The sequence below is a fragment of the Uranotaenia lowii genome, unplaced genomic scaffold (assembly GCF_029784155.1).
Source record: "Uranotaenia lowii strain MFRU-FL unplaced genomic scaffold, ASM2978415v1 HiC_scaffold_72, whole genome shotgun sequence".
Lineage (NCBI taxonomy): Eukaryota > Metazoa > Arthropoda > Insecta > Diptera > Culicidae > Uranotaenia > Uranotaenia lowii.
This window is the reverse complement of record NW_026598667.1, coordinates 17,011-36,526: the sequence shown is the minus strand read 5'-3', so window position 1 is coordinate 36,526 and position 19,516 is coordinate 17,011. Positions and strand designations below refer to the sequence as shown.

The window sequence follows — 19,516 nt, the reverse complement described above, 5'->3', positions numbered from 1 at the left end:
ATTTTTTTTCCTCGACTACATCACTTTTGCTTTCGGTTTTCCACGGAAGAACACCCGGATCTGCAAACTTCGGGTTCCGTGTCAGCTGATTTTTCCGATTTTTGCCATATGCGCAAAACTGAACTCCGAAAGGCCCTTCCGTCTTCCGCGCTCTCATTTTTTTTTCTACCTTTTATTGATCCATGCTGGCTTCCGTGCTCTCCCCGAATGGCAGTTAGCAACAGTTCAATATTTGGGAAAACCCCAAGGAAAATTCTGACGCAAAAAAAAACGGGCGAAGAGAGAAACATTTTTCCGGGAGCTTATGTACATAAGCCCAATCTCTCTCAACATTTAGGGTGAATGTTCCGAAGCCGGTCACGAGGTTGCTGACCGACACACTCTCTTTCTCTCTTTTAAAAATTTTCTCTCTCTTCGAAAATCAGCTGTTGGCTGTGCAAAAAGTGCACTTTTCCTTTCGGAAAAGCCGGCCAAGGTGGTGTTCGTTTGGGTTTTCTTTGTTCCGGACCAGTACTTGCGCAGTGCATCGGTAGAGAAAATATCGCAAACTGAACCGGTTGAGGAAAACATCGAAAAACTGATAGGTCGAGCTTGCAGCGGCAGCCATCATGAATCGGCTGCGTTACTTACGTACGAATGAGAAATGAAACATAACTTCTCATGAAAAGATTTTTTTTAAATTCTTGAATCATAATTTTAAAAACGGTAAGGATTGAAAAAAAATTATTTCAACAAAAATTAAAAATTATTGATTGTTGCAAAATTCATAAGGAAGCTGTCATCAAAATTAAATCATCCACTTATAATAATTTAAACATTTATCTTTAAATATAAAACCCTTAAAATAGGTTGAATAGAGAGATCATTGATTTCAATTCACGTAGCACAGATCTTTGAGTATACTGAAGAAAACTTAAGATTAAAATAATAAAAATAAAAACAAAAAAATTACAGTTAATCATCCTCATCTTCGATAGTTTCCTTCATCAGCTCGTTGAAGAGAACCTGTTGGATTTGAAGTCGGACTTTGAGCTTAACCGGAAGTGTGAGTTGCTTCAGGTACGGATAAATGCTCATCAAAAAGTGATAGTCATCGTCCTGTGGAACGGCTCCGAATGGTTCCATCTTCGATGGAGACAACGATTCCGAATGATGGTACTTTGGCGGTGCCACCGGAATTTCCATCTGCACGCTTTCCGAACGTCGTTTCCGCTGAAGATTAATGGGATGCTGCTGTTGCCCAACGTTGCTGGCAGGTTCAACTACAATCTTCGGAGTAATCGTAATCTCCGGAAGCCGATGGGTATCTTCCGGATCTTGGAAATGGCTGAACGAGTAATCTTCGGACGCTTCCCGGGATTCATCGTCCTGTTGTTCAACTTTAACGCTTCCCAGCTCCCGAGGGTCCAGCTCCCCATTTGCGTACGAATGTTCATTTCCGCGGCTTGTAGCATTGTGCTCTTGGGTTGCATTTTGCACAAACTGCATAATCTGTTGCAGCTCATCGTGGCTGTCGTTGTCCAGTTTCTGGTCCAGCGTTTGTAGGACTTGCTCCTTCAGGAAGGCTAGCTTTTTGTAGTGGACCCACTTTGAGACGTAGCGATTCTCCGGTGGGGAGAAGAATTCTTTTTTCAGCTCAACGCGAAAATTATCACGCAATCCTTTCCATTTCATCATCAGGAATTTTTCTGTGGAAAAAAAATTGATATTAGATTGAATGCATATATTGATTAAAACATTGAACGAATAAAACCATTGAAAATTCGTGGAGCACTTTTTTTTTTGATGATCATCATACTTTTGTGTAAATTTCCTACAAATCCTCATGGTAGCATATAATGTTTGATTTCAATTTGCAAGATTAACAGAATGAAAATAACAAGCAGAAAATAAAAATTCTTTAAATATATTTATAAAATGCGAAAATGTTCTCATATGTCAAAATCTTCACGAAATATGTAAATAGAGGGGTAACAAATTGAATTAATTCATTGAAAAATTTATAAGAAGCGAAATATAAAATTGGCAAATCTGACTTCCCACAGTGGCATCATCTTACGGATTGTGCATTCTGGGAGAGCCATCTCTCGAAAAGCCAGTGTTCCAAGAAAATATGGAGCCAGAGAAGCTGAAAACGATCTCCCGTTTGTAAGGACCATCAACAGGAACAAGGCGAGAAAAAAGATAGGAATGTTCGCCGAAAATCCGTACTGAATATATCAGGGCCTCAAAAGATCTGATGTTAAGATTTTAATTGCGAATCAGATATCACAACGCACTTTCTGATCGAGGTTTCAGATTTCAATTTTCGGTTGAAGTATGAGTTTTCAGTCTTTTTTCTCTCGTTTGTTGGCTAAACAAAAGTAACAAAATAGGAAACTTACTTCCATCGATGGTTGAAATCTTAAAATTTGCATCAAAATCAAAGATTGTCAGAAGTTCTTCCAACGTATCCAGGCTGGGATAATTTCACAAAAATCGAGAAACTATTCAAATCAAGAAAAAAAAATATTAATAATTTTTTTTTTCATAGAAAAACATAAACGATTTTGACACGTATTTCAGGCTCCCAAAATATCGTTTATGTTTATTATACTAAATCTAGCTTGAAATATTTCAATTTTGGGCAATTTTAAAAGATAACCTAATGACGAAATTTGATTTTTTTGTTTGATTTTCCAAAAAAAAAACTGTCAATGAATCAATCAATGGGAATGAACAAAATCAAAATATTTTTCAACAAAATTTGGCAACCGGGCTGGGCCGATTGTTTCCCATCTTTTTATTTCCGAGGAAGTCTGGGTTAAACCGCGTAATCAGGCCAGCTTAATGTTGTTTATTTAATTTGAATTTACAATATTTTTTTTAAAAAAAGCCCTCAATTTAAAAAAAATCTCAAAATAAATTCAATTTTCAAAAGTAGAATCAGAAGATTAAAAATTTGCGGTTCAAATCGGATTGATGCAAACTCAATCCTAGTTAAAGATTTTAGTTTGAAATTTGATTCTTGAAAAAAACCGCAATATTAATATTGTTGAACAATTAAATATATAACAATTACTTTCATTAGAAATAAATTCCTGTGAATGTTTTTTATATAAGTTGTTCAGAAGGCAAAACTTGCAAAATGAACTCAAATTCTACTTAATTTTTGTCAATTTTCAGGTGAATTGTGCAAACGAGCTGACTTTGGTTGAATTTTATAATCAAATTAACAATCAGAATTAAAAACCTGTGATCTCTTGCAATTAAAATTCTTTACCGATATAGTCATCTTGATCATTTTATTCAGATTGTACAACTCATTTACGAGCCGAATCTGATTCTGGATTATGAAAAAAAATTTAATTTCAATCTTTCCAGAATTTCAATATGTTTTCTGAAATGTACATAAACACGGTATCTGAATTAAGAAATATGTGCGCAGAATTTGAATCGGTTTCAGAGCCCTTAATCATGAATCTTTAATTATAATTCGGATGTTTTGGGTTTCAATGATTATTCTTTATTTAAATTGTGTATTTCTGATCCGACTTGCAAATCTAAAAAAAAATTAAAAATTTCGAATGATGAGTCTATATCGCAGTTTTGAAGCTTTGTTATGTTTGAATTGAGCTTAATAATAAAGTTTAAGAGCTTCGAATCTGAATAAGAAACAAAAACTCAGAGCTATTTCTAGAAACAAATCATCCGCGAGGATGGAATTTATCGGAAAAAGAAAGATAAATGAAATGTAATGTAAAAAGAAATGTAAAAATACGCATGAGTTTCGAAAATCATTAATTAAATTTTGAAGTAGATGTTCAACCAAATTAAACCAACCCTTATCAGACTAAAACATAATTATCTTAAAAAGAAAAAAAAACATCCAGAAAATGTACATTTAAAAGAAATGCTAAATCACATTTCCAGAAAAGTAGACCTTTGCAAAAAAAAAAATGTAAAAGATCCTACTACGAGAATATTATGAGCAACACGTCAGATTCAAAAACATGGAAAAATGTCAACTCAATACTCGGAAGATCACAAACCAAATCTGAAATCAATCTAAGAGCTGGTAACTACTTTCTAGAAAATCAACATGAATTATGTAAGACCTTTAACAATTATTTCACCTGTTTGGGAAAGTCATCGAATCGTAGAATAAGAAAAAAAAAGCAGTGACCCTGACAATATTTCATCACAGATGCTGAAACATCATAGTATACATTTTGCAAAAAATCTCTCGGAATACTTCAACAAGATTTTAGAGACATGAATCTACCCTGAACGCTCAAGACAGTTAGAGTTATTCCAATATTGACGTCTTGCGATACACTCTATGTAAATAACTACCGCCCCATATAAACTTAAAGCATTTTAGTAGGGTTTCGAGAAGCTTTTAATAACCAGAATGAACAGCTTTCAAAACGAAAATGACGTTTTCTACAACCTTCAATATGGGTTTAAATCTGGATCAAGTAGGCTTACAACCACATGCGAAATGCTGATTCTGCAATTGAAAAAATAGACGCCGAAAAAATCGTGGGTGGACAATTTCTAGACCTTAAGCAGGCCTTCGACACTCTTAATCATGGTATATTACTTAAAAAAATGGAGTGTTATGGTACAAGAAGCCTAGCCAACGATCTTATACGCAGCTACTTGGCTAACAGGAAACAATTTGTCATCTAGGAAGCTTGGAAGTTGGTGTCCCACAAGGCAGCAATATTGGACCTTTACTGTTTTTACAATACATCAATGATCTCAGCAAATTGCCGCTGCGTGGTATATCGGTATATCGTGGCGTGGTGTATCCACAAATCCTTCAAAATCTACAAACTTTAACCTATGTTTTTGATAAATTACACTCTTCAAACATGAATCAAAACTTAAGATTCAATGCGGGTTTGCGATGTCAAAATATTCATCAATCTCACCATTTAATGCGCAGCGCCAGTACAACTAGTTTTTGTCAATGTCGAATTACCTTCATTGGTTCCTTCCTGAAAAAATAAAAATCTTTCACTTATTTCAGTGCTTTTTTTAAATTTTATAAGCAATTAATTTATTATAAATTACGTAGTTTTAGTCGTAATCTTAGTGTCTTTTTTTATCGTAGTTTTTTCATCAGATCAATACTCGATCTTTCGAAAGGATTAAAATTTTGTCCGCATTTTTGGGTATTAAGTTTTTCCTTGATTTGCTGCCAGACATGCTGAGAAAAGTTAGCATTCATTACCAGGGGGCTGAAATCGAGCTTTTTGGTTTGGGGAAGTGTGATGGGTCACTATGAATTAGAAAAAAAAAGGAAATTGATAAACCCTTCTATTGACAGAACTCGTCTTTAAGAGGCGAACACAAGAGTACGTAGAAGAAAAAGTTGGCCAAAAATATTTTTAAGGTTTGAAGGCAATAAAAGAGTTTATTTTGACTCATATAACGTTTTAAAGATCATTTAATATATTTTTTGCCTTTTTCGTAATTTTCCATAATTTTCCTTTCGAAATTTTCTAACATTTATATTATATGATAGGTAATCCAGGTTAAAAAAGTTATAAAATTAAAAAAAAATCTAGAATTTTCTTATTTTTTGTTAAAAGTGAAACAGCAATTGAACGTATTAAAAAACGAACATGAATTTCACTGAGCTTAAATTTAAAATAAACGAAGCACTAGGCGACTATTTTGTGGGGAAAAACTATCAATATTTTTAAACTTCAAACTCAAAAAATATGAAAATTGCGTGAGTTTGCCGATTTTTTCTTTTGCACATGATTTTTGAAGTTATCAATTTTCAAATGATATTAAACGTTTTGCCGGGACTTGCTTGAAACATAAACAATAACACTAATTTGTTAAAAAAAATCAACTTTTAAAACAAAAAATAAATAAAAGAATTTTCAAAGCTGTATACACTGTTTCTATAATCATCGATTTTTATCTATTATACTAAAAATTATTTAACATCCCCCCATTGAAGTTCTCTATTTCTTATTTTCATTTTAGTCACTAAAGAAAGTTTTATTCATAGATTTGAATTAGTCGCGCTGATTCAACGATTTATAGAAAAATTCTATCTCATAAAAATACTAAAGTTTCGACAGCTGCTACAGATTATAAACAAATCAGATGTCAAAAAAAATAACCGGTACATGATGCTAAATTTATTTAAAAATCAAACAAACATCGACATAAAAGTAACAAATGAAATTTAAGTTTTGAGTTTTGGCCAGGTTTTTGGGTGAAATACTCATGTGTGAGGCGTTTAAAGGGAAAAATTCTGCTGGAGAGGTGAAATTGAGAGAGAGAAGACGGACGCGTTTGGAAGAAGAAAAAAAACGAGTCAGTTTCAAGACGAATTTTACAAAGAGAGGTTCAGTTTGAGACATTCAGCGTGTTGATGATTTTGTGAATGATTTCGAAAAAACTATGTGCAATGTATTACTTTTAATTTCAGCTTATTTTTTTCGAGCATGTGATAGCACAAGCATGTTTTCTCGATTTAGCTGAATACAATCTGGAAATCACATTTGATTAAGTCATTAATTCTAGATTCCATAAGTAAGTCTTTTGTGTGGGTTTTTAAAGAGCATCCATAAAAATATAATGTTGCAAAATTAAGAAACTTAGTTTCCCCGAAGATTTTTTTTTTCATTAAAGGTGTCTGAAGTTTCAGACCGTTTGATATCTTATAGAATCATGTTTATTCTCTAGAGCGAATTAGGGATGAATTATTGGATATTTCTGTCCAAATCTTTCCAAAGCCATTTTGTAGGTTTTGATATTTTGACAAACGTTAAACAACTTCTTCGGTGATTTAAGAATCATATTTTTTATGGAAGAAGTATTTCGATCTGGAAATTTCTCCACTGTTCTCAGTCAATAATTTATAAATCGCTTTTAAAATGAAACTTTTTGACTAGAGTTTTGTCAATGAAAAAGTTTATTGATTACACTAGTTTACAAAATTTTAAAAAAATCGTGAACTTGATTAACCGACCAACATTTTTGATGTAAAATCGGGCGCTGAATCCGAAAATAAAATTAAAAAAAATCTCAGTAGAACCGTTTTTGAGTTATGCTCCAAATATGAAATTTCGAAAAAATTAAAAAAGTTCTTGTACTTAGATTATAATATCTTGGATGGCATAATAGTAATTTGAAATCCCTCTTTTGCATATTGAAGGTGAATTAATTTTCTATCGATCATCTGAACACTGTATTTGCGTTTGACCAACAGTATTGCTGATATTAGTGACTTTATGAGAAAAAAAATTAAAAAAAACGCATTTTTTTAGTGAAAATTTTGTTTCAACGAAAGTTTTAGACTCGATGGTAGCATTTAAAAAATCTGATTTTCTTTTGCGCTTAAATGTCAGTTTAAAACAAAGATTTCAAGTGGTTATTTATCAAAATCGGATGAAAATTGCAGAAGTTATGGCTACTTTACCATAACAGTATTTTTTGCAGTTTTTTATAATTTAACGAACCGCAGTACACTTATCAGAGTATAGGAAGAATGAAACATGATAAATCTCACTCGCTCCAAGTCAAAATTATGTATTAGATTACCAAAAGGTCACATGCCAAGTTTCAGAAAGATCTGATCATAGGAAGGGGTTGCTTAAGTCTCAAACCTGAATAAAATTTTGAGGTATTTTGCCCGGAAGGAACGAAAAATAATGGTTTTTCATCAATAACTTTTTTCATCACTAGCTGATTGTTTTTTATGGTTGATTTTATTAAAGCCTAAGTTGAGACAAATATTTCACCCGAAGACTGTAACTCGATTGGATTTGAAACAGAAAAGTTATTGCGGTTCAAAGGCCACAAATTTTGTCCAACACGGCAATGAGTACTTTTTACGCATTGCGTTTTATACGACAATTTTCGACCAAAATACAATCTTTGAACGGCAATAACTTTTCTGTTTCAAATCCAATCGAGTTACAGTCTTCGGGTGAAATATTTGTCTCAACTTAGGCTTTAAGAAAATTAACCATAAAAAACAATCAGCAAGAGATGAAAGAAGTTATTGATGAAAAACCAGTATTTTTCGTTCCTTTCGGGCAAAATACCTCAAAACTTTATTCACGTTTGAGACTTAAGCAACCCCTCCCTATGGTCAGATCTTCCTGAAACTTGGCATGTAACCTTCTGGTAATCTAATACATAATTTTGACTTGGAGCGAGTGAGATTTATCTTGTTTCATTCTTCCTATACTATGATAAGTGTACTGCGGCTCGTTAAATTATTAAAAACTGCAAAAAATACTGTTATGGTAGAGTAGCCATAACTTCTTCAATTTTCAACCGATTTTGATAAATAACCACTTGAAATCTTTGTTTTAAATTGACATTTAAGCACAAAAGAAAATCAGATTTTTTAAATGCTACCATCGAGTCTAAAACTTTCGTTGAAACAAAATTTTCTCTAAAAAAATGCGTTTTTTATAATTTTTTTTTCTCATAAAGTCACTAATATCAGCAGTACTGTTGGTCAAACGCAAAACAGTGTTTAGATGATCGGTAGAAAATTTATTCACCTTCAATATGCAAAAGAGGGATTTCAAATTACTATTATGCCGTCCAAGATATTATAATCTAAGTACAAGAGCTTTTTTATTTTTTTCGAAATTTCATATTTGGAGCATAACTCAAAAATGGTTCTACTGGGATTTTTTTGAACTTCATTTTCAGATTCAGCGCCCGATTTTACATTGGAAATGACCTTCAGTTTACTGAGTTCAAAAATGCTGTAAACTAGTGTTATTAATCAATGATTGATTGACAGCAAATGTTATATTTACAGAAAAATTCAACAAACAATAACTATGTTATTACTTATCTGTTTTCCGAAAAAAACTAACGATTAAAAAATGATTCGTGGAGTTTAAGCTCTACCAAAACCAACTTTTTTAAATAACAAATATTTAATGTGTGGTTTTAAGAGATTTGTTTTCAAATAATTTAATTTATTCACTCACTTTGGTTCCTTTGACGGTTTAGTCAAGGGGGGTAAACCAAAGGTGGTCCGATCTGTCAAATGCAGAAACATCCGTGTTTATTTAATTTTAATCCATAGAACAGCTAAGATCTAAGCTTCCCTATTCATTTTACCGCGAGGCTATAATACTGCAAGTTTTTTTTTAACAAAGACAATGAGAAACCCCATTTTACCGCGCTCTCCTCGCTACTTTCTGTAAAAGTTGGAAAACTTAGTAAATTATTACTTGTTAATTAATTCAGTTAAGGTAATGTCAATTATACCTGGCACTTCTTATCAAACTGAAACTTATACTGAACATAAAATAAGTATGTGATAAAAATGCTTCTCATAATTTCTCTTTCGCTCATCTAAATCTTTCACCTTCTTCTAATTTTATGTTTGTTTGTTATTTTCAATTCTTGAATTTTTTTACTGAAATAATATAACACTCATTGACAAGGCCGGAACCTACTTATTTATTAACCTACTTATTTATTTCATTCAAATCTTGAAGTTCGTGTTCTTTCCAAATGCAATGATTTGGAAAGAATGCTGTTGTATGTTTGAAAGTTTGGATACCATTAGATGGAATCTTAATCAAATGCTATTTAAATCAAGGTGTAAATGGGCCTTTATTAGAAATTTTTGACATTTTACATAATTTTGTAGTTTTTTATGTCAGTTTTAATCTTTGTTCGTAATTATTTTTTATTTATATTAAGTTTTGGTGTTTTTTGTAATTTTTTTAGGGCAATTCATATTTTTTTATATTTCAAAACTATTCAAGAACGTAAAAAACATGCCAAGGTTTTGGCACATGCGTCAAAATTTTTGGATTTGTTATTCTTTTTCTTGAATAAAATCCAGCCTAGATATCCAGTTTTTAAAAAGGCTTTTTGTAAATCAGTATTGATCACAGTCGATTTTTCTGAATCTTCCTTTGTTGATTATTTTTTGGTGATTATCGAGTAATCAATTTCTTAACCCGCTGGATAATATCAGCCATCTTCAAAAAAATGTATTCTATTATAGATAACTTAGAATTAATACAATTTTTCGTGATTTCAAACCATACTAAGAAAGCGATTAGTGCCATGAAATATGCATTTAACACCCAAATGTAAGCAATATATACAAGAACATGTTTTTTTTTTAAGAGCCTTTTACGTTTACGAAAGTATTGAAAAAATGATAAAATAAATTTTTTCATACGGAATTGAAGGAATTAAAGGAGTAATTTAAGGAAAAACTTTCTTTTTGTAAGTCACACAACTTACAAGAAATTGCGAGCTGTTTATGGCTTCAACCCTTTAACCCTAATCCGCTATCGAGTGTCAATAAACCGCTTTTGGAAGTTCGGCGGCTTGTAACTTTATTCGGGTGCATCCGAATAATTCTATTTCCAATGAATTCTTGAAATCATTGATTTTGCATCATAACTTTTTATTATGGACGCACCCTTAAAGCCCAGAAGAAAAAACTCTCTAATCAGACCTTGAGTGTCAATTTGGCAATCCTCGCTAAAAACCGCTATATCTCTTTTGTTTCTCAACCGGTTTTTCCGAAATTTATAGTTTTGAAAACCTTGTGATGCATCTCGAATTTTTTTTCCCAGGCATAATGCCACTTCAGATTTTCACTACAACACTTCAGTTTTCCGTTATTCTAAAAATAAAAATTCGAAAAAAAACATACTTAAAAAAAGACAGCAGATGATCTATGAAATGCGAGAGATAAATTCGAAAAAAAAAAAACAAACCTAAAAAGACAGCGGATGAGCTATGAAATGCTCAAAAAACCTTTCACTTAGTTTCCAAGAAAGCTGAAGTTAGAAGCTACACATTGCCTATAAGTACATTGAATATTTATATACATATTTTTAAATTTTTTATGATCATAATCACAAAAAGTGTAAAAAAGTGGTGAAAAACCGTAATTTTCTATCGATGAACCGTCAAAATAGTAAAAGTCATACCTGATAAATTTTGAAATGATGATGGGAAAGTTGACGTAATTTGGCACATTTTTTGAGTCTATAGATAAGATGCACTACATAAGCGCTGCAATACTTCACACAAATATGATAAATTTGAAACGATTTTTACACCACTTTTTTACAATTTTTGTGGTCATGACCTTAGAAATAATTCAACAAAATTATATCCTTATGTGCAACGTGTAGCTTCTAACTTCAGTTTTCTTGGAAACTAAGTGAAAGGTTTTTGAGCATTCCGTAGTTGATATACAGTGTTGTAGTTGGATATTGTCTTGAAACATATTCGAGTTACATTACGAAGTATCCAAAACTCAAAATTTTGTAAAAATCGGCCGGAAAACAAGAGAGATATTTTTGTTTTAGTCAGGAGTGATAAATTGACACTCCAGGGACTGTAACGGGTAAAAATTTCAAGGACGGATGAGAGTTAATGCACGATTTAAAAAAAAATAGAATAGCACTTATTTATTTAGTAACATAATCATCTGTACTTTAATTTGAATAACACAATTGAATAGGTTTGAAGCCGTTAGCTTTAGTTCTATGCAAGTAGAAAAATAATTTTCAAAATTGTTTATTAATTTCAATAATATTTTGTTAATTTTTTCCAAACACTGTTCATTGGGTGCAGAAAGATGTTTGTGATTGATTGAGATTAGAAATTTGTAAGTAAGGTTTTCCAAATCTAAACAAAACAGCAATTTTCCAAGAACATTTTTTTTCCTCAAATAAAACGAATAACCATAGGCTTATTGTTTTTATATGAAAAAATGTATTTAAATATATGTTTTCTGAATATGTAGATATGTAATACTCAAGTCAAAACTATCCACTAGTCATTGAGATATATGGATTTTAATTAGTGTTGTTTCGAAACAACACTATGCATTTAAAGGTTCAGGTTTTTGAATATTTGTGAATCATTTTTCTTTTAAAAATGACGATTTCAACGTACTCTTTTTGACATTGCAGGACATGGTAACCCTATACTTATCACGCTGCTCGAAAATCAGTTTGAACAATAATAATAAAACGACATTTTAACAACATTAAGCTGAAAGTGTCAACCCTTAAGCCCCAATCAAGCCCAAATACTTACTGGGCGTTTTCAAGATGGCTTCGAGCTGGTCCCACGTCTCGGAATACTCCTGCTTGTTGTGCTTATCGATCCGATTGTAGATGATGGGAAACTGCTTGATAACGTTGACGAACTCATCTATGCGGAAGCTGGTCAACGATCCTTGCTGTCCCCCACCACCCGCGCCAGCTCCACCTCTTGCACCACCACCACCCGCAGCACCTTTCGAAGCAGGATTAGGGCTGCCGAACTGATGCGAAAGAGCCCGGGAGCTCCAGAGCTTCTCATAGATTTCACCACGCGCCTCGGCACTTATCGATTCCATGTTCTTTTCGGGGAGCAGCGAAAAACAACAAACCGAACAAACGGTACTGCCACTGACACTGACGCTTATTGCTTGCTACTTGCTGGCTTACAAAACGTCAACTAGACGCGTAATAGCCGAACCGAACTGAAATTGCTAAAATTAGAATCCTGTGCGCTAGGAAGGCCACGACGAGTTGCAGAAAAAAAATTCGCCACGCTCCTGCCTGGCTCGGCCTACTGCTTTTTCAGCGCGTTTCCGCGAGAGGACCGGACCGAATGAGTGCTTAATGTGCAGTTTTGTGTTCAGCACACACTTACACATCCTTATCGGGTTCGGCATCCGGGATTTCGTTCCAGGTCCTGGAAGAACCATGGGAAGGAGATGAAGGAGGAGGATACGCTTGAAAGCTGAACGAAATGGGGTGGCTTGCTGTGGGGAATAAGCGACAAAGCAAATCCAAGCACGGTCGAGCCGACGACAAGGACTCATCAACAGCAGCATCATCATCATCAACGATGACGTTGGTAGTGGTGAACAAGGTTTGATTGTGTGCAACATGGGCCCGAATCAAACTCTCCAGTCAGCTATCACGTATAAGCATCAGCCCGGTTCGGTCTCAAAAGGGATCCGAAAACCGAAACTTGATAAACGACCAGCAAGGCAAAAAAAATTTACCAGAGACAAAGGAAATCTGAGTCCTATTCCCAACCATTCGCAGGCTAGAACTCAAAACGCTCGCTCCCTCAAATAACGTTGAGAAGTTTTCGTACTAAGCCCACTAAGCCCCATCTCCAACTCCCCCAATGATTGTCGACCAAATTCAAAACATCTCCCTGCACACATTCGCATCCCATACACAGCGAAAGTGCTCCCGTTCGATCCGTTGGAATAAGTTTCCAAGCCACTATTTCGCGTCGCGAAACACAAGCCACCCAAAAGATGCTAGCTTGCTAGCAACTTGTTAGCTGCCGAGAAATTCCGGCGTCGGTATCGCGCTGCTGGTGGTGAATATTTAGACCAACACACGCAACAGACGGCTAGCGAACGACCCAGCTGTTGATACCGGCACCCGTTTGAGGTGGATTTTGCGCATCGGGCATCTAGCACGTGCTTGACATTTCTGAAGCGTATTTTGATTTTGGAGTTGAGGCGTAGGGATGTTTCGTTTGTTGGTTACTGATACCTACACAAACTTGAGTATTACAAACTTTGACACAACAAAATATTCAGTACAAACTGACAGTAGCTTATTTTCACTCTGAAGTCTGAACTGCTATCTGGATATAAGGATGACATCAGGACTTTGCCGGCAAAACAACAATCTTTCATCGCATTGATGCGTTGTGAGCACAATACAGTACCCGGCACATACACAAATCCACCCCTTGTTTAAATCTGAAAATGCTGATATTTTCAGTTTCTCGAAATCTTTTTGAATTTCAATGAGTGCGTTGGAAAGCTGTTTATTTTACTGATCGAATTTCATTTCTTAATTTATTTTTTCTTTACTCAGTATCAATTAGTTTACTGCTTACTATGGGGTATGACAAAAAACAACCATTAGTTAAATTTCCCTTTATTGTCCTTGATGTTTACTGACCGCGCTTTGCATACTTTTTTGCAAGGTTTCGGTGATATTCCGGGATGAAGGGGGTATACCCCAAACCAGTGAAAAAGCTCTTTTTCTATCCTCAGCCTTATTTTTGTTTATATTTTTGTTCAAAAATGTCTACAAACTCTCGATAGCCTCGTCATGAAAATTGTAGAAGTTGGTCCAAAACATGGAATGTTTTTAAGTTTCGGAGGAGTTTGTAGCTGTAAATGAGAATGCAGGCTGATTCGTTGTGGTGTAGCCGAGGTGATTTGAGCTACCCTGGTTTCCGGTGTTTTCACTGAACCGCTGGATTATTTGCTCTTAAGATGGAGAAAATGTATGTGCGGATATTAGTGGTCTCCATGCCGGATTCAAAGCTAAGTACATTTTTTCCTTGTTTTTTTCCTGTAGGACTCTATTTATGATAATTAATTATCCCACACACAAGTTAAGGGTTTTATAAATACCGTAACCGGCAGTAATTCTGCGCATTCATCCTCCACCCCATACGCTTCTTTAGGAGTGGGAGGTACTGTTTTATCCTCTGGATAATTATGTTAACATTAATAGTTCAATTTCTTTACGACTCGTTCGTCTTACTCCCGCGTATGTCCATCACCGTACAATTTTCTATCTGATGCTTCGTCAGAACTTCATCCCATTCATATGATACTTTTTAGGATTAGTCTTTGTATCAAATTGTCTGTTTGACATATTGTACCTCGGTCCATCATCATATAAACAATATATATGTCCTTGAATATCTAAAACATCTTTTTTACATAATATTTTATTTAAAAAAATGGCTTACTTAAAGATTTTCACTTTAATATTTTTGAATTTCCTTATTTAGTACCCGATACTGCAGAAAAAGTTCACCGAAAAATGACAAAGATGGAGAAAGGCTTATTTTGTTCATTTATATCTGTTTTATTTCTAAGTTGAAACCATTCAATTTATCTGTGATTTTTTATAAATATTTGCACAAAAATGCATTTGTAAACTTTCCCAAATCCGCTCGAGATCTTTCGAATCAAGTATTACAGTATTCCAACATAGTTTTTCTATACAACACGTTTGGTTTTCCTAAATCTTCAATAAGATTTTTGTGTTTTTGACAATAGTCTTGGAACTTTTTATCAATTATTTGTGAGAGTATTCACATCCACGCTGTCTCGTTTGCAACCATTCTACACTCCCTCCACTAAGAAAAAAAATGATAATTTTATTTAATGCTTAGCTTTTCCTTACACCCTTAGAAAATCGTACAAAAAGGTATGTAAAAAGAAGTCAAAACAACCCGTAAGTGCAGGAAGCCACTAGTATGTAAAAGGATGATACGAAAAATTATGTAGTAAAGCTGGTACGGACGAGTATGTAGAAAGTACTCGGAAGTATGATCAGCGTATGAACTCAAAAAACATGTAAAAATCACATTCTGTAGGGAAAACTTCAAAATTCTGATTGGAAATTCAAAACCAAGGATATTTCGAATTCAAGAGATTCAATTTTAATTTTGAACACCAAATATTTATTGGCTGGAATAATATCTGGCTGGAATTTGCCTTGAAAAAATAGAATTTTCCTATGCTTTTGATGATTTTTGATTTTGGATCGCTCAATTGGGGCCGTGGATTGAATACGAATGCGGATCATCTGATGCTGCAGGCTAAATCCTCGATGATGATTCCGGTTTCATAACAAGCCGCTGCTTATTTAGGCAAACATAAAACATTGAACATTAATCAAAAAATCATATAATGCAGGTTAATGTTTACAAGCTTACCTAAAGAATCAAGTCTTTTGAAGCAATCCCCCGAAGATATTTTGATTTCTCATCCGTTTGTTTTCATGTATTTAAATGACTACTTAACGCAAATCAGATTTAATGTTTTTCCAGATGCGGAAGTGAAATGCAAATAGAGACAGTGTAAGTGAGAAGAATCCCGCCATCGTATCCTATTTTACATACTTTGTAGAACAAAAAGAACTGAGAAAGTATGTAGTTTCTGAAACTTGCTTCTACGTAAAAGTTGTAAATCTTCAAAATATGTACTTTTTACGGTACCAGTATGTAAAATTTTCTTAGCGTGTATCTTGTTGTTTATGCTCATTGTATGGAACATAACTAAGGATGCAAGATTGCCCGGTTTTATCCGGGTTTGTCAGGATATTTAAAACAAAATTTGACATAAGGGGATTTTTTTTTATTATCTGACGGGTTTGCGCCGGGGGTCTTCAGATTTTCCCCAAAATTGAAAATTTGGTTCATTTTTGCGACTTAAAAACACATGTATTTTTTCAGATTTCTAACATTTTTATTTTTTGAGTTAGCTTCGGTTAGATTTTTTTGTCAATTAAAAATAACCATTTTTCAAAGCTACATAACTCTGTTATTTTGCAACGGAAATTATAAAATAGCACATCAAAATGCATTGAAATTTTATCAGCTTTCCAAATAAAATAGTTGGAAAAAAATAAATAAAGACCTTCAACATGAAAAGTTGTAAATAAACTTTAAATGGCTTCTAAAAGTACCGTCTGCACCACCGAATATTTTGCAAAAAATACCATTGAATAGCTCAATTTATGATGCAACTTTCATCTGAAGACACCAAAGTGGGCCATCAATTCCCTGAAGAGTTATGAAAGAAATAATGACGATAAATCTCTTTTTTTGCGACGAAAACAAACAATGGTCGAGCAACTGCACTCACATATGGAGGTAGCGCGCACTTCTAACAACATGGAAACAAAAGAACTTACCAAAGCAGGTAAAACACACTACTTTTTTGTGCTTTGTAGACTGCCCCTACTCGCATAACAGTCCCATATGAATTTTCAACATTTTAGGTCAACATAGGGATTCAAAATAAAACACTAAAAAAACAGGTTTTGTTCTACAAATTTCGAAAAAAAAAATCAATTTGTGGCTGTCCTATATGAAATATACCCGAACAACAGTTCCATATGTGAAATACCGCGGATTTGGTTACTTTTCAATGCTTCTTTCGGCGAAATAGTCTTTGATTTATTGCTTTGAATCATTTAAAAAAAAAATAACTCACTTGATGTCGAATGATGCACACGAGTTTTCGAAGGCAGGTCTGACTTCCTTAGGAATGACTTCCTGAGCGAAAAACTATCGGATGCTATCAAAAATCGTAAAAAGATTCAACTTACAATGTGGAATTTACGATATTTTGTATGTTTCATTTTCTGAAAATTGCATTTAGAAGTTCAAAAATGATCAAATTAAAGTCTTAGAAAGTAGCTTGGTGAGAAAAAAATATTCTGTATGGGACTGTTATGCGAGTAGATTTGAAAAAGGTTTCAAATATGGTCGATTAACAGTCCCATAATGAATAAAAATGGTGCTTTCGACCTTACCAATAACCCAATTTCGAAAATTTCTGGTCTTACGATTTATTATGACAACCTAGAAACGATTTTCGTTGATGCCGAAAGTGGTGATCACAATTTAAGAATGTATTCCAAAACAGGAAAAGCTGATTTTCTCGTTTGCTTGTTTTTGCATATGGGACTGTTATGAAAGTAGGGGCGGTAGAGTGTTGCAGCTAAACTGACTTCATGTTATATCCAAAAATCTAATAACGCATTCATTTATACCCAGTTTTGCACCAGGTCACAACAAGTTTGCAAATTTTGCTGACATTTTTAGAAGTTTATGCGCTCAGTTTTGCATCCGTTATTCTCCAGATTTGATTTAAAATGGACGGTGGAACACTGAAGATTCGTTTGTAAGCGATCGAGGTAGCAAAACACTGACGACGAATTATGTTCGTTCTAGTATGGTAAACCTCAAAACTGGGCGAATGGAGAAAACGAATTCGGTAAAAGTATCATATTTTCAATGTCATATTACCTACAATGGGAATGATGCTTTTTAGAGCCTGGGCTGGCCATACTGAGCTCTTCGATTATTTCTACATTTGCGTCACGCTCTATGTTTTTGATCAATGGGAAAGGATTTTGGTGTACAGTGCTTAGCTCCCGATATAAAAACTACATATGTAAAGCACGTCTATATTTCATTTTTTAATCACATTTTTGTGATCCCAAACACAGGGACTGAACCTTCTACTATTGGCATTGATTATGCTTCACAATGATCTTTGATCGAAAAGTTAATAAGTTATATAGCATATAACCAGGTTGTAACAGCAACATTTCTATTATTTGTTATATCACATTAACAATACGATACTAAGAATTTTGGTTAAAATTTAAAGTCAGTTATGCTACAAACACTCTACAAAGCACAAAAAAGTAGTGTGTTTTACCTGCTTTGGTAAGTTCTTTTGTTTCCATGTTGTTAGAAGTGCGCGCTACCTCCATATGTGAGTGCAGTTGCTCGACCATTGTTTGTTTTCGTCGCAAAAAAAGAGATTTATCGTCATTATTTCTTTCATAACTCTTCAAGGTGTTAACGGCCCACTTTGGTGTCTTCAGATGAAAGTTGCATCATAAATTGAGCTATTCAATGGTATTTTTTGCAAAATATTCGGTGGTGCAGACGGTACTTTTAGAAGCCATTTAAAGTTTATTTACAACTTTTCATGTTGAAGGTCTTTATTTATTTTTTTCCAACTATTTTATTTGGAAAGCTGATAAAATTTCAATGCATTTTGATGTGCTATTTTATAATTTCCGTTAAAAAATAACAGAGTTATGCAGCTTTGAAAAATGGTTATTTTTAATTGACAAAAAAATCTAACCAAAGCTAACTCAAAAAATAAAAATGTTAGAAACCTGAAAAAATACATGTGTTTTTAAGTCGCAAAAATGAACCAAATTTTCAATTTTGGGGAAAATCTGAAGACCCCCGGCGCAAATTGTCAGATAATAAAAAAAAATCCCCATAAGTCTGGCCCGCCCCGTTTGCCTGGATATCATTGAAAAAAGTCCGGATTTTACCCGGATTTATTTACTTTATTTGCCAAAACAACAACAAAAAAAACCAATTGTGTTGTAATTTTTTTCATTTATGCTTCCAAAACGGAATTTTTGAGCAAGTTTGCTAAAAATAATCATGAAAAGTTTTTTTGAAAGCTTAAAATACGATTTTGAAACTGCTGATGAAAAAAAAATATTCAAGTTTTTTTTTTATTTGTGTGGAGTAATTCCGGGGTTTTGACCAAATTTGCCCGGATTTTAAGTCGAAATATTGGAATGAAATGCCCGGATTTTGCCAAGTTTTACGATAAAAAAGTCCGGATTGGTCCGGCCCGTCTTCGTGCTGGAAAAATTCTGGCAACCTTAAACATAACCAAATATGATTCAAATCTTTTATTTCAATAAACTTTAGCATTTGTAATAAACAATAATCTCATCATAAAACGAAAAATACAACGTTTTGAAAAAGGTAAGTAGGTACAAATTTTTTATTTCAAAAGATTTGAAAGATCGACTTCCTGGTTCTTTCTCTCATTCCGTAGTATAAGTTCAAGATTTTAAATTTAAATATTATAACAAAATTTGAGGGAGGACATTTTATTAAAATAATTTACCTCATTGTTAACTTATTCAATGGGTATTTTTGAAATATC

General features: G+C 33.7%; 1 protein-coding gene across 1 annotated transcript; it reads right to left on the bottom strand.

Annotated features, from left to right (window-relative positions):
- Positions 1-865: 865 nt before the first annotated feature.
- On the bottom strand, positions 866-12,815 carry LOC129760674 (uncharacterized). The gene is made up of 2 exons (XM_055758329.1): positions 12,067-12,815; positions 866-1,688 (listed from the first exon to the last, which is right to left on the bottom strand). Exons 1-2 carry the CDS (start codon positions 12,368-12,370, stop codon positions 955-957), a joined length of 1,038 nt encoding a protein of 345 aa, XP_055614304.1. The 5' UTR covers positions 12,371-12,815; the 3' UTR covers positions 866-954.
- Between the last annotated feature and the right edge of the window lie 6,701 nt (positions 12,816-19,516).